Source organism: Strix aluco, chromosome 6, assembly GCF_031877795.1.
Source record: "Strix aluco isolate bStrAlu1 chromosome 6, bStrAlu1.hap1, whole genome shotgun sequence".
In the NCBI taxonomy this organism is placed as follows: Eukaryota; Metazoa; Chordata; class Aves; order Strigiformes; family Strigidae; genus Strix; species Strix aluco.
Genome location: NC_133936.1, coordinates 2,500,561 through 2,516,941, shown reverse-complemented (window position 1 = coordinate 2,516,941; position 16,381 = coordinate 2,500,561). Strand labels below are relative to the sequence as shown.

The following is a 16,381-nucleotide window of genomic DNA, read 5'->3' as shown; positions in this document are numbered from 1 at the left end:
ATACCTTACTGACATTATTTGAAACTCGCTTATTAGCTTCATATTCTGGAGTTTCAGTCTGCATAAAGTAGATTTGGTCTTTTATGCTTTCAAAGTCTTCCTGGTATTTTCGCTGTTAGGAACAGAGACAAACAGATAACAATGTATCAAATGCAATTATATTATAAATCAGACATCCATGAAGTAGCTTATTTAGGAAAAGAGAAATACCACAAATGGAGCAGGCAAAATTAATCGATATTTTCCATGTTAACATAAACAGAGGATAAAGCTGTTCATTTCAAGATTTTCTGAAGAATTCACTTACCATACTTATATTGTCTGCATTCATTTTCGCAATTGCAACATCATAGCATGGAGTTTGACTCCACTTCCCTTTGATATTGTTTTTATAGTCCTTGTGGTAAATAATCTATAATGAAATCAAAAAAATAAAATTGAATCCCCAAGATACAACTCAATTTTCACTTGACAGATTTGCTTTTAAAAGTCTTCTTTTTAAGTTGCTTCACATTTTACATCTGCCTTATAACTACTTTAACCATTATTGTTAAAGACACCTTAAATATGACTTGGCTTAACCACTTCAGTATTCAGTTATTTCTATTAGTACCTCCCTGACCAAAAAAAGGACAAATAGGTGAACTAAGTCATCTGTTCTAAAGGACAGTTATTAATAATAAAATCTTTCTATGAGACATCACTAACATATTCCTTTGGTTCCATTTTCTCACTGGTCACATAATATTGGGACATAGTATTGCCCATTGGTTAAGCCAGAATTTATTGTTATTGCTGCTGAAAATTGTTATAAGAAAACCCTTGTAATATATGGATTGTCTGGTATATGTGATTTCTATTAGACTATATTCAAGCACACAGCAACCAAATATCAACTGTTTAGACAGTTCCTGCCTGTCTAAAAACAGAACATCTTCCCAAGTTTCGACTCCGTGTTCCAAATGCATTTTCAGCCACAGCTGTGGTGCTTATCACAAAAAATACAACTTGTCCAATGCTTTTTTAATTGTTACACATTGATACAGAACATATACGCCAAAAACCACCTTAAAAAAAATTCTACATTTTATTGTTTTGGAGATACATATATAGCTTACTTAATTTCAAAGAATTATCATACCAATCTTGCTTTTTACATGTCTAAAATTTTTCTTGATGTCCCGTTAAATTTAGCTTTTAAGCTATAGAAGAATAATATTCAAGAAATTTTCTCTAAATTAAATACTATTTTCTTTCACCTTCCAAATGGGTTCACAACATTTTTTTCATGGCTTTGCAATCATAAGTGAAACTGTAAGTTCCTATTCTTAAACATCAGATAATTTTCAATACACAGCAATAATGTGTGTCTTCATCATAATAGCTAAATTCTGAACTGGGTTAAAATCCTACTTCTATCTCACAAGATTATGCGACTTAGTTCCAGTTTCATCAGCAAAAGTTGGTCTTCCTGTATTTCACTTCACCTCCTGCATTCCTCAGCTGTGTTTTATTCTAAGCATGCCTAAAATGCATTGACAAGGACTGGTGCTAGAGTCGTTGTTAATTACACCACACAGTTATGAAGTTTAATGTTGAATGTTCCTTGTTAATTTGGTGTGCAAACCAGGAAACCGTTATCTAAGTTGCCAGACATTTCCACTGACTGGTGTCCATGAACTTAAGAATCCTGGGACATGTACGTGTACAACGGTTTGACACTGAAATCAACACTATAATGTATTCTGAGCAGCTGACTAGGCAACTTTCAGCAAAATGGGGTTATTTTCCTTGTAAGCAAGTAACTGGCTCCAAAACCAGATAGCTATTTACCTGTCACTGTTTACATTTAAGAGAACAGCAAAATGGATGTTGTTCACTATTTTCTCCTGTAAACACAGAAAGTGTAAAGCAGAATACACAAAAAAAGAGGGAGGGAGAATAGGAAGTAATGTGTGTATGGTAGAAGCAGAAATGTTTTGTGAAAACTAAATTCACTGACAAGAGTAAATTTTCATCTTTAACCTAAGACTGGGCAGGATTTTCTCTGAGACACTCGAGGAAGAAAGAAACTGCCTTCCACCACTGAAAATCAAAGGGGTCTTGATATGAGCTCTGGGCTTTTCTTTTGCTTTCCCTTTCTTTAGGTACCTTTTTGCCTCTCTAACTCCAGAAGTGAGGTTTCTACAGAAAGAAGAGCACTTCATTCTACTCACATCACTCAGCTGCCTTGTCACTTTCTTGGCTTGTTCCACATCAGGTGGATCTGGCAGAGAAGTAAATTTAGATTTTCGTTCATCATGACCTTTTTTGTAGACAATCTGAAAATATGAAAGAAGTCAACATTTACAGTAACTACCAACTTAAGCATCAGAACATTTATCTCTGCTAACACCACCATTAACGAAGTTCTGTCCTCAGCTACTGCAGCATAAACTCTTTCAACCAGTGTGTTCTGGAGGACTACTGAGAAGTCTCCTGATAAGAGACAGTGAAAAAGAATCAGTTCCCTGGGAAAGTTTTTAAGTCTATTACTCTGTTGCTCCTGATAGACTGTGAAATTCTGGACATCTGCAAAATTCACTGAAATCTTCAAGTGAGACCTAAAATCCTGGGTTGAAGAGTTCTACATATCTAAGTATCAGCAAATCACACAGCCTCACGAGTTCCTGACTTTTCTTATCACTGAGGCAGATTTGTAGACCCACAACAGTGAACTGGGCTTACAGCCAACCCTGAGAGTTTCTCCATTCTGAAAGATACTTGAGGTCTTCTTACTGATTACCTCAGAAGATCTTTAATACATTAATTATTTCATTCATTCATAATCTGGCATAAATTGCCAACAGATTTATACTCTGTATTAGAGTACATATTTTTCTATAGAAATAGCATAACTATCAGAGCCAACTATCAGTGCACACGTACGCATTTCTATTTTCTGTTCCATTATGAAATTTTTATATCTAGTCAAAGTCCACCAGGAAGTCTACCAAGTCACACTGTAACAGTGACCTAACTGTCAATCAGGCTTTGATACTTACATCACTCAGAGACTTTTGAGCCTGTGCCACCCTTCTGAGCTCTGGACTGTCATTGTATGGATAGAATAATGTTTTGTCTCCTTCCCAGTCTTCAGTATAGAGTTTCTAAAAAAACAGAAAAATGTCAGAATATTCACTATGAATTACTCTCTGACTTGGAATGCTTCTTGCACTTCAGCTGCCTAGACCTGTGGGGTTTTTTTTCTTACCTTACTGAACATTGCTGTGTTTTTTATTGCATTCACAAGCTCTGGCGCATCAGGGGGAAGCAGGTACTTGTCCTTAGTCTCCTCCCAATTCTGTTTATATAATACCTGGAAAGAAAGATCAGCATGTTAGTTACTCTATCATTAGAAAAATATTTACTTTTGTGAATAAACTACCTGCTCTAAAGATTTTTTTGAAGTGAAAGTCTCAAACCAGTGACATTTGAAGACATCAACTGGAAACATTTAAGATTATATTTATACTTCCCTATCAACTTCTCTATCTCTCCCTGTGCTTCTAAACTGTTCTATAAACATTGCTTTAGTGCCCTGAGCTCAACACTTTATTCCTATCAGCAACCTCACGATCCACTAACGTTCACAACCCTTCTAGAAAGTCAGAACTCGCTCACCTTGCTCACTTGCTGTGACACTTTCTTTGCATGTTCTATATCCTTGGCCTTTTCATCAACGTGGCAAATGGTTCTAGCAACTTCACCAGCCATGCGGTATTTAACCTAGATCAATGCACAACAAAATGCATTTATCCTTACAGCAAAAAATGACTTTTTTTTAAAAAAAAAGCAGAATATTGATATTTTGACACTTAATACTGTAAACAGCCAAAACCTGAATTCAATAAAGCATTTAGGACTAGTTGCTTCTTAGAAATGAAGCCTGTGGAAGCAAATGGATTTTGCAAATTAACTAAGAAATGAAGCTTTGAGACAGTTTCAAGAGATGTGAGTCCAAGTTAGAGGTAGCGTCCTTCTGTAATCACAGAGTTCTTCCTAGGAGTATTTCCACCCTGCCTATGAGATAGAGATCCCCATGCTATGCAGTATATCTCCATTTCAGAGTCCATTACCATGTAAACACTAGCTGCAGTGCCGAAAACAATACAGCCACATCACCACGGCAAACCAGCAGCTTGGGCACAAAATCATCCTAATGCGGCTACACCACTCCCAGCGTGACTGCAGGCTCAGTCAGCGTTAGCACACGGATTGCTGCATCCCATTCCTCAATCCATCCCGAGTCAGGAGCGGAGTATGATTTAATGCACACTCTTCTCCTGAGCATCGGTAAGGTTAGGTGACTACCCTCTCAGCTTTAGGGGTTCCCATTCCTAGGGACTCAACTCTCCCTATTTCCTGTACAAAGAATAAAGAAGCGTTTGTAGGTGAATTTCAGTTTCCCAGACTGTGAAGTGCATTGTTGAAAGGTAGACTAGGGCTGCTTAAAAGAAAGAGGGGAGGATGAGCTAGGTTCTGGAACTAGGGGCACTGTATCAGCTGGGCAACTGCACTCGGGCCAGACTTCAAAGGCAGATCATTAACAGTGGAATTCACACAGAGGAGACAACACATCTTGGAAAATCCCATAGTAAATGACAGGATGTATAGAAGGTCATTTTGCAACACTTGGGAGAATCTAAGCATCATTTTCTCTTTAGGAAACTGACTTTCAGTTGTTTTATGAAAACAAAAATGTTTAAACACATCTTAAAACCAAAATTCTAGGGTTATTTACCCAGTGCACAACTTAACCTCAATAAAAAAAAAATCATCAGGCACATCATTCATGATGCCTGCAGAACACAGTGTGTGGAATCTTCAAACTCAACGATGTGGGCATTGCCACCATCTCCCATGGCTATAACTTCTCATCGGAAATTTTCAAACCTCTTTAGCCACAGTGAAACAGGGCTATTATTCAGCTGGAAAGGAACCATCACATCTCCCTCCTGAAAGACCTAAATTCCAAGCTACACCACAGAACTCAAATTGTCATATACTCTGTATCCCTCGCTTTTGTAATGTGATAGTTTCTGCTAAACTTTCAGATTGCCTTATCATCAAAAAATTATCGCTTCTTATCTAACAGCTAAAATTGTGACTCAATTTGCTTCTTTACCACTCAGTAAGTATTTTTTCTTATGATGATACCTACCTCACTGAGCTGGTCTTGCACTTTCTTGATTCTCCGCATTTCTGGGGTATCAATTGTGGAAGCATACGGCTTTCCTTTTTCTTTTCTAAATTTTTCTTTGTACTTGTTCTGAAAGAAAATAATGATAAATAGAATTAAGACATATCCTAAAGCTCTGCCAGAAATGTATGTAGCAATTATTAATTTATTTGTGTGGTTAGTATAGGAATTTTGGGCAGATTATTGAATAATACAAGCTGGTATTACTCAACTACATTTGCAGAGTTATGCTTCTTTCAACCAACTGACTTTCTTCCATCTGACACAACAGAAAAAATCCATTTCTACCTTTAGCCTGGTTTGGATCACCCCTAATTGATTATATTCTCCTTAGCAGCTTGATATTGACAAATTTACAGTTTCAGTGACCAAAGATAAGGAAGGGTGGGTGAGGGTAGCAGTCCTAGGCCTGTGACCTCACATAACATTTAAACAGTGAATGCTGGTAGGTAATATACATTAACATTTAGGAAAAGGGATCTTTTGTGCCACTTTTTGTGCCTAATGATTACCTAATGCACTTAAGCAGGAAATGGGCAAGAAAGTGGCTAATTCAAAAAAGGAAACTTCCTACTTCAGGCAAATATCATTAAAACACATCATACAACGAAGTACAGGAGACAAAATAGTAGCATAAAGGTTTGCACTAATACCTAGTAAATAATTTTAAAGTTGGTGTTCCTCAAGAAATAAAAGACATGGGATAATTTACCTCACTGAATAGGTCCTTCATTTTATTACTGTGTAGCAGATAAGGTGTCAAAAACTTAGATGGGTCCACTTTTGTCCGTATTGTCCTCTTCCTGACTGGAGGTGCTGCATCCCCAACAGAAGGTTTTTTACGCTCAGTAATAGATTTTTCACGCTCAACAGTAGGTTTTTCATGCTCAATAGTATAGGTGGTAGTCTGAGGACCTGTGAAGTCTGTACTAATGGTCTCAGTGATCTCAGTGATCACCTGGGAATAAAGAAAAAAAATAATTATTTGCTTTATAACTATAAATCATCATTTTATGATAAGCATTTTTCACCTCCCCTATCTAGTAAAAGGATGCTCAGTTCTTATCCAGGAACCACCTGCAAGACAGAAAATCAGTGACACTTTTCCTACGGGGATTATCCAGTATGCCTACCATACATCAATCTAAAAAAAGCCCACAACGAATTAACTGACTGGCTGATTTCTGTATCAAACTCATCTCATTATTCTCCAGAGTAGGTGGGAGAGTGGGGCTCCTGTGCCTCTGTTCTATATTCATAACTTCCCCTGACATTGGGGGAGCTCTCAGGTAGGGCCACAGGCTACTAAAACCAAAGTGTAGAAATGTTCTCAGTGCTGAAGTTGGGTTGGAGACACACGTCGTACAGCCAGGGCTCCTAATGATGTCACTGGAAGTTGTGAAAGCAGGTCAAACGTGTGTACAGTCATTCAAAAAGATTATCTTCTTCTTGCAAACGGAAAGGAATGGACACAGCAGACAGACAAGCTCAAGGCTTTGTAATCTTGTAGTACCTACACGATGCACCAGCTGAGTGAACAAATACCTAGAATCCACCTTTTCTACTAAACTATATTTTCTCATAGTCAGATCACAATCATGGCAGAGACATAGCTGAGATATTTACCTAATCAATGATCAAGCATCCATTAGAAATAAGCACTTAATTAATTTAAATGGTTTATGTACTTGCTTATCAACATATTCATGCTGTAAGCAATAATGTTAATACTACGATTCTAATTAAAAGCATTTAAAAATAATTATTGCAACTTAAAAATGTGCTCTAAAATCACCTGAAATCTAAAATCACACGCCAAGCTTTATTTCATAGCATCTAGCTTTCAAAATAAAAAAGCACCTTTAAAAGCGAACGCATGAAGCTCATATTCCTGATAGCTATTTGTGTTAGTGTGAGACAGACCAGAAAATGCACCATGCAATAAACATTAGATTGAGAAGTATACAACACTTAAATCACAAAAGGTTTGTTTACTATGTGAACATTAATTGCATTTCACAAATGCTGCCCCAAATTACATCAGCACCGCTACAAGTTTCTCTCTTACAACTCATTTCAAATATACAAGTGTTCATCTAACTTTGGGCACTGAAAGCACTGGAGAGTTTGAAACCTGTCTAGGCAAACACTGCAAGCAGCACTACCTGCTGTTAGTTTTATAACAAAACAGTGAAGCTATATGGTTTTATAAAAATATATTTTGTATAGATTTGCAATATTCTAAAACTTGGAGAGGCTTGATTCTGAAAATACAGCATTTTGTGCAAAACAATGCTTTTATTTTCATATGATAATGCATAGGACCACATGACACTAATGTATTAGATTGTATTTACAGATGATGGGAAAAGGTCTAATCACATTAGCTAGGAAGACATTCGTACTCATATGTAATTCTTCATTCCACAATACATCAAAAACTGATGCAAATCAGACACAGAAATAATCAGTCATGCTATATCTCCCTTTAAATCCAGTCTGGGTACAGATTTTCAAACACCTGATGAATGCAGTGCACAAATTAATCTTAAAACTAATAAGATGGAAGTCTTCCTTCAAAAGGATAGCCCTAGATTACTTGTTCAAACAGTATTAATCAAATCAGATATTATTAAATTAAAAATGCAGAAAGACTTGGGGAACAGATCGTTTGTTTGGAAGAAAACACACTCATAAAGGGAAACATTAAGCTTTTATTTCCACATAAGCCTATGCCATAAAGAATATTCCACGGTAACGTAACAGAGGTTTGGGTTATTCCTATATTACAAGGAGAATTTTGAATTACGGTAATAAGTCCTTGGTGACTCAAATATTTGTTACCAGTGACACGAAAAAAATCTGCAAACCACCACTTTTCAGTGAAATTACACAAGGTGAAGGCAGCAGAACTGATACATAAACTGGTTTCAGGCAGAATCTTTTTACATAGCTCTTCAAAACAAGGTATAATGCATGTATGTGCCTGTTGTTCATATGTACGTATCTAGTCACATTCAAATCCTCGCTAATTCTGTTCATCTTGAACGCTAATAATTGGATTTTGCACTAGTAAGAGGATTTTTGTCAACATGTTACCGAAGTAATCTTCCTGCCCATGTTTGTTGTTATTAATGTAACCTGTTGCTTCCTCTTGTCAGGTCCTGTGCAAAGAGCTGCTGGGCAGGAGCAAAGGGAAGACTACCAGCAAGACACAGAGGGCCGGACAGAAATGAGCACAGTCTTTTTCTGATGGACACATCCACGGTTCCTTCTAATGGAAACCAAAGAGCGGCAGATAGGATACTCAGAACAAGCTAGGCGGCCTCCAGATCATCCCACAACAGGGTCTTGCAGAGAAAATAAAGTATTAAGAAGCAACTGTTCTCTGACATGTGTGGTTAATATGAAAAATTAGTCCTCAGAATACAAAGGGCCACTAATTTACCATTTTGCATTAATTACATGCATATATACACCACAGGCAACATCACGAGGACATTTACCTCCTCTGGTTCACCCTCCTCAATAATTGTCTCTTCAATGTAGTACTATTAAAAAAAGAGAGAAAAAAATCATTTTTAGGCCAGATCATACAGAATAGCAAATTCTAACCTCTGTTCAGCTCTTTTAAAAACACACTTTTGGAGAAATAGGACTGTAGTTGCTATGTACCTATGCAGTCACATTTGCATCCTTAGTAATTGTGAACACCTGTCCACTTTTTGTATTCATGACTGGATTTTTTCCATACATTCCTCAATTAATCATCCTCCCAAGTAATTAATGAAGGATCATTATCTAATTTTACCTACAAGAGCAAAGACAATGATGACCACACTAGATGACCACACTAAAAGAAAGAATCAGCATTCAAAAAAACCAGGATTTTCCAAGTGTTTGATAATACGCTGAGAGGACTGTAGTAGGTTTCTCTCTCTAAGGCTGCCCTCAGAGTTGCTCCTACCTACAGATCCTTGAAGGACACCAATAATTTGCTGGCTGCCAGCACAACTTTGTACTACTGATCACAATTCTGAGCTCAGCAGTCCAGTCAATTTTCCACCCACTTTACTGTCCACTTACCCATCCCATGTCTCATAAATTTGGTGATGGGAAGACTATGGGAGACTTTCAGAGGTCTTACTAAAGTAGTCAAGGTATGCAACATTCACTGGTCTCCCCTTGTCCATACCAGCTGTGAAGACATTATAATAAGCAATGAGTTTGGTCAGCCATGATTTGGCTTTGATAAATCAATGTTCTCTGCTCCCCATGACCTTCATGTCTTTCACGTGTTTAGAAATAGTTTCTAAAAGGATCTGCTACATAGCCTTCCCAAGGACTGACGTCAGGCTGACCAGCCTGTGGTTCCCTTCTTTCTTGCCCTTCTTGAAGATGGGTGTGACATCTGTCCTTTTCCAGACATCAGGAACATCCGCATCACTATGACCTTTCAGAGATGATAGCAGCCTTGCAATGTCATCAACCCATTTCCACAGCACCCCTGGATCCATCCCCTTTGGTCCCACGGAAATACGTACATCCCAGTGAGTTAAGTCATCCCTAACTCTGTCTTCCTCTGCTGTGGGTACTACTTCACTCCCACATCTCTGCTAGGAAGCTCAGAGATGTGGAAGACCATAGGACAAGCCTTATCAAACCTGAGGCAAAAGAGGCTTCAAGTACCTCAGCATTTTGCCTGTTCGTTGTGACCAGCTTCCCTGCCCACTGAACTATGGTCCCACACTCTCTTAGCTTTCCTTTTGCTGCTGATGGCACTTGCAGAAACCTTTTGGCTGTTCCTTCACTTCCCTTGCTAGCTTCAACTCCAGCTGAACTTTGCCTATGCATGTAGGAATGGAGTTTATAAAGTCTTACATCTTTATGTTCCTCCCAAGTAGCCTTCTCCTCCTTCCACCTTCAGTATACTTCTTTTTTTGTTTGAGCTCAGTCAGGAGCTCCCTGTTCATCCATACCAGCCTTCTTGCTGTGTTTGCTGGAAACCAAAAGCTTCCTGCCTTCTCCATTCTCCATCACTCATTTAAACAGGGTCTCCAACTAGCACTCCTTCCTTGCCGTGTGTGGCTCTGCCTCTCGCTTTTCATGAAGGCGCCATCAACCTCTTCTTCACCTCCCCTGATGGTGCCAAACCTGCTCACCTCTTCCTTCAGCAACATGCAGTGCAACTGAGTGACCAGACCAGAACACATCTCCCACTGGAATCACAGAATCATCAAGGTTGGAAAAGACCTTGAAGATCCTCCAGTCCAACCATGAACCTCACACTGACCGTTCCCAACTCCACCAGATCCCTCAGCGCTGGGTCAACCCGACTCTTCAACCCCTCCAGGGATGGGGACTCCCCCCCTGCCCTGGGCAGCCCATTCCAACGCCCAACAACCCCTTCCAGAAAGAAATACTTCCTAAGAGCCAGTCTGACCCTGCCCTGGCGCAGCTTGAGGCCATTCCCTCTTGTCCTGGCACTTGTTCCTTGGCTCAAGAGACTCATCCCCCCTCTCTGCACCCTCAGCCTCAGTTGTAGAGGGCGATGAGGTCTCCCCTCAGCCTCCTCTTCTCCAGACTAAACCCCCCCAGTTCCCTCAGCCGCTCCCCATCAGACCTGTGCTCCAGACCCTGCACCAGCTCCGTTGCCCTTCTCTGGACACGCTCGAGTCATTCAAATGGCCTTTTTAGAGTGAGGGGCCCAAAACTGAACCCAGTCATCGAGGGGTGGATTCACCAGTGCTGAGTACAAGGGTAAGATCCCTTCCCTGTCCCTGCTGGCCACGCTATTTCTGATGCGAAAGGCAACAAGGGCTACGTCCCTGCCCTGCAGCGCTCTGGGAGCTTCGCTCCCCCGCTGGCAGCTTGCCTTTCCCCGCGGCGGCCGGGAGCCGGAGGTGCCAGAGCCAGCCCCGAGCCCGCCACCACCCCGCTCGCCACCATTTGCCGGGCCCCGCGCTGAGGCGCCGCTCGCGGCCATGCAGCAAATGGCGGCCGCAAGATGGCGCCGTCCCGCTGGGCCGCCCCCCGGCAGATGGCGGCAGCGCAGAGGGGAGCCGGCAGCGCCGGGGCCTCGCCGCCCCGAGGCTTCGCCCTCCACCTCCCCTCGCTGCTTAACGGAGGAGAAAACAGTTAAAGATGTTGCTCCGTCCGCTGTAGTACACAGCAGCTATTTTATTCAAAAGGTGCTTAACTTGCCACTGACTTCCAGAAAGGAGAAAACATGAAATGTGTGTTTTGTCTTTGAAAATCTCCTCAGCAATGATTTGCTCGGGGTCACGTTCCGAAACTGTGCGAACAACCCTTTGAATCAAGCCCTAAAAAAACCCTCTTATTAAAAAGTTTAAGCCCTTTTCCCAAACTTGTTCCTCAAAGTTAGGTTCATGTAACTAGCCCGTACTTTCCAAGCTGTCTCATATTGGGCTGTTTTGAGGCAATTTCTGCTCACTGGCCCTATACCGTGTTTGACCCACCTTCCACAAAGCCTCGAGTAACTCAGCAGCAAAGATTTGTGTCATTCACTGTGGTTTTTTGCACATCACAAATAGCTACAAGGTCCACTGCAGGGTAATAACTCCAGAAAAAAAAAATAGTATCTTAAAATCCTTATCGTTTTCTCAGCAATGAGAATTTTCATTGCTGAAAATTCACCAATTTTCTAGTCTTTCGGAAGATGAATTTCTGATAGAACTCTTACAGGTTTAAAATAGGTGATTCATATACAAGTGGAATTCTAGTTAAGAAAACTCTGAAAAGGCTTAAGCTGACTTAAAATTGTACCAGAATGCTATTGTTCCTATTCTATTTAGCTTCTCACTATGAGTATCTCAAGGGAAGCCACTAAAGCAGTACCATCTCGGTCTGTCCTAGGGATGTGGTTACAAGAAGGTGGTCATTCAAAATTAAAAACAAAGAATGAAACAGAGCTGTGTAGACAAAAAGCCCAACGTAACCACAATTCCAGCAGCAGCAAATAAGCATTGACAGCAAATAAATATAGATTTTGTTACAGAGAGCACATAATGCTCAGGAAGCATAAAGGCAATTACAACATGGCGATCGGAAACTTAATGGAGGACCAGTGTCTTTGTAACGAAGTGGTACAATGTCTTTAAAATGGACTTTATGAACGGTAACACTTGTTTTACAAAACGCATTTAACTAATTCAACTGGCAAACCATTTGACTTTACTTCATTCACTATTTGAAATCTATAAAGTTGCCAGTGAGGGCTCAATGCTGTAACACGGCCTGAAATCAACAGTCCATTGAATATAGTGTGGAGATAATGAGTTGTGGGATGTCTACATTTATACTGGCTTCTTCTTTTCCTCAAACAAACACTGAGCAATTTGTTATAATCACTTATGTATTTCATACCACATAATTTTTTTTCATAATAGTAATAATGCAACAGGTAAGACCACACTTTGGTTAACCTCATATACTGTTTCAATAGTAAAGTCATTATTCCAATGGGATTTGCTCATAATAGTAAGCTGTAGGTTCCCCAGTTCCAGGGGATTCATTTAATCAAATTGTTGAGACTAAATAATTAGGTATATAACTGTGAGTTTAAATGACCTATTGGCAAATTAATCCCTGATGCAACTCCACAGTCATCTACAGGTTTAATTCTAGCTCCATCTCTGCAGCTTCTTAAGGCTAAACTGGTTAACGGTACCTTGGTGGCACAAAACTGCTGCATTTCTGCATTGCAGTGGGTACAGAGGTGAGGCTAGAAAGTGGCTTCCAGAGTCATCCTCTCTAGCATGGATTGGATGACACAGGGCAAGCCAGGAGGGAAAAGAGATGGCCCACTGCATCTATAATTACACAGAAGAGTAACCACAAAACCTTGCGATGGGCGTGTGGGATGGTTACAATCCTTATTTAAACAGAGAAACGATGACAGCAACCAGAGAGACTTTGCTCCATTGACAGCAACTTTGTTGTTGTTGTTGTTGTTTTTTACTGATCAAATCATCTAATAAATGTCTAATCATACCCTAATCTTCAGAGAGCAAACACCAAGCAATGATTTATGCTCATGAGCAACATCTCATTAAAGTGATTAATATATTCCTTCACAAGGCAGGAAACAAATATTTCTACTCTCAGATTTTATTCTTACCTCCACAACTTCCTCATACTCTTCTTCCTCCATTTTGAGGGTATTCTTCTGTCTCCCCCACTCACTGGCCAGGCAGCAAATGAAAGTATGAATATACAGTATTAGCCCAAGACTGAAAGTACTATGAAAAGCTACTAGTCAAGTTCATAAAGCACCTGGGGTCATGGTTAGTAACTACTCAGATTATTACAATGTTGTTGGCTCATCAGTGAAAGAATTTGAACAACAGAGAGAAATGAAGTTGGTATCTGGTATTATTTTAACTATTGTGGGAAAGCATTGGATTAAGTTTCAAACATACTGATGTAAATTACAATTTTGGACAAATATTTTAATAGTTGTAACACCAATACTGGAATTCAATGAAAATAAAAACAAAAAAAAAAAATCAGAGGAAGAGATTTCTTGTAATATGATTTGATTTTTTTCATTACAACAAAATTATTTGAAAAATGTTTCTTTTCTTTTCTTTTCTCTGTGACTATTCTGTTATTTCATTACATTATTCAAGCTCCTGTTTGAATGGGAGCTTTATCTGTATATTCTACTACATTCATTCATAAGTAAAAGCATAATGTAGAAAAAAATTGTAAATTTTTTTTTTAAGTGACCTTAGGTTAATGAGGCAATTTCTGTCTTCCCAGCATTAGCTTATATAGATGCTCTGGGGTTTGGGGTTTTTTTAGCTCTTGTGGCTTTTTTCTCTCTATTTCTTCAGACCTGGAAAATATGAAAATCCATATAGCTGGCTGAATTATAAAGCACAGATTACTGTCAAAACCTTTAAATGAATTAATTAACACAATGATTTTGCTAAGAGGCAAAGCTACAATTTTCCACCAGAGGCTACAGTCCTGTTTCTAATGTTGGTAGGGGATGAGGCTTTGGAACAGCTGTTCCTGAGTCCAAAGATATTTGCCGTGTAAGCTAATACTACCAAATGACGGGGTGGTTTTGTTTAGCTGGCTAAACTGCAATTCCTTCTGAGGCAAGTGAAGTCTAGTAATGCGGGTTAAATATAGGAACATAGAATACTGTCCCTTTTAAGTTCCAATGTGTTGAGAAAAATTACCCCCCAAAAAATCAGTTTGTTAAACCAGAATGTTAATGATTAAAATAAATTAAGAATAACTCAATAAGCGGCATGTTGTATGAACAAGTAGGCCAAAGTTTAGTAGGGATTGCATATAAGGATACAATCTGTACAAACTGTCACTATTATAACCTTCAGTTACACTTCCAAAACACAGTTCCAAGTCCTTTCCTCTTATTGCAATTTGCAACCCGTCATCCAGACAGAAAATCTGACTTCCACGGGCAAGGCACAACAACTACTCCCAAAAAACTACAGAATCAGGAAACAGCTCAAGATCCTTTTCTAAGGGAAAGAAGTCAAACGTGATTAAAATGCTCTTACCAGCAACATCTAGTAAATATCCTTAGGAGCAAAGCCTCTCCAGTCTTCCCTCCTGAGCAGCACTGGGCGAGAGCGAGCCTGGTGCATCGGCTCCTAATGACGCATGTGGCTAGCACAGCCAATCTGGCTCCAGCCCGCTCGAGTTTCAGCCCTAAATATACTTGGTGACCCCGGAGGAGGCCACCTGTTCTCAGCAACATGAAGGAAAAGGGAGCTGGGCACTTCTGTGCTCCCGAGGAAACCCAAAACACACCAGAGCTTGACTCAACTTCACCAGGTCTCTGCTGAAATGGATCCCTAGGCAAATCCAAGGAAGCACTTAAATGGAAAAAACAGGCACATTTTCTTCTTTCAGAATTGATAATAATAAAGAATTTGAATTGACAGAAACAATTTTCTTCCTATATTGTACCTGAATCAAAACTACCCAAATTCAAGAATCTCTGAACTTAAAGGAAAGAGGAGTCTGGAGAGAGGAGTCTGGACTTCAAACTACATTTTTAGTATAAGTCTATCTTTAATTTTATCCCTAAGTATACCTGAAGTGCATTATCAACTTAACTTGATGCAAATCACGTGTCAATGTTTTTATCACTTCTCATGAAATGTTACATAGCTGAACACATGGACCTGGGAACTGACTACTGGCAAGGAAAAATTTGCAAGGAACCCGATTAACAGCCAATATGTCTGGTGAAGAAAGGCTAAGAATACATGATAAACAGATTAAGTGACAGGGGAGCAATTCTAATGCACAAAGTATTTTGGAAGGTCAAGAATTGTATGATGTATGGCGTAGAATCACGGTGATGATAACGGAGCTGATCTCTCAGGTCAGCTAGTTGAGTACACTCACATAATAGGATTGCTTTAGTTGTTCAAGGAGGCACATTTAAAAGCCAATACCAACAGTGATCTCTTTTCACATACTATATCACATAATTCAATAAATGATTGTCAGGAGCCCTTGAGAGACATCTTCTTGTTCCTTAACTCTTTCCAGAAGTTAATATTTATATCCAGATGAAATATCATATCTCATTCACTACTGCCAAGTATTTTATACTCTGCACAGAGCTGTAGATCCTTTCCTTTCTCCTTTAGGCAAGCTATATGCTTTCAATTACTTAGCATTTTGCTTTACTGGGCAATCCTTCCCCTTTTAATCTTATTTCTGTTTATTTAAAAGTCTTTCAGCTTCTTAACATCTTTTGAAGATGTCCAGAAATGAATATAGCATGTTGATGGAGCCTCACGAGAGCAATGTCAGCTTAACCTTCTGCTCTCCAATCCAGATCCTCTGTGTGTGCATTCCTGAAATAACTCACAGAGTCATTTTCTCCCAAGTATGGCTTTTCAGTTGATTGGATGCATAATGTGACATGTATGTAAGAGATGACAAACCTTTATCTAGGGAAAGGCCAATTTTTTTAATATAACATGCAATTCATTATTGCCGTTTCCAGCTCAAATCTCCGTTGATGCCAAAATTAGCACCAGGGCTGGCAACTAACCATCCCCCTTCTTGGGTTCAGGGCCTCTTTTTCAGACTCAATAGTTGTACTTTACATTGCTCTTCCTG

General features: G+C 39.4%; 1 protein-coding gene across 1 annotated transcript in view; it reads right to left on the bottom strand.

Moving 5' to 3' along the window:
• NEB (nebulin) overlaps positions 1-16,381 on the bottom strand; it is a 157,666-nt gene that overhangs the window by 117,101 nt on the left and 24,184 nt on the right. Inside the window, exons 5-15 of the mRNA XM_074828481.1 lie at positions 13,994-14,102; positions 13,383-13,446; positions 8,749-8,793; positions 5,955-6,200; positions 5,204-5,311; positions 3,664-3,768; positions 3,254-3,358; positions 3,045-3,149; positions 2,217-2,321; positions 308-412; positions 5-112 (exon numbers count right to left, since the gene is read on the bottom strand). Coding sequence (XP_074684582.1) covers positions 5-112; positions 308-412; positions 2,217-2,321; positions 3,045-3,149; positions 3,254-3,358; positions 3,664-3,768; positions 5,204-5,311; positions 5,955-6,200; positions 8,749-8,793; positions 13,383-13,415 — 1,065 coding nt within the window. The 5' untranslated portion in view covers positions 13,416-13,446; positions 13,994-14,102. The remainder of the gene's footprint in view (positions 1-4; positions 113-307; positions 413-2,216; positions 2,322-3,044; positions 3,150-3,253; positions 3,359-3,663; positions 3,769-5,203; positions 5,312-5,954; positions 6,201-8,748; positions 8,794-13,382; positions 13,447-13,993; positions 14,103-16,381) is intronic.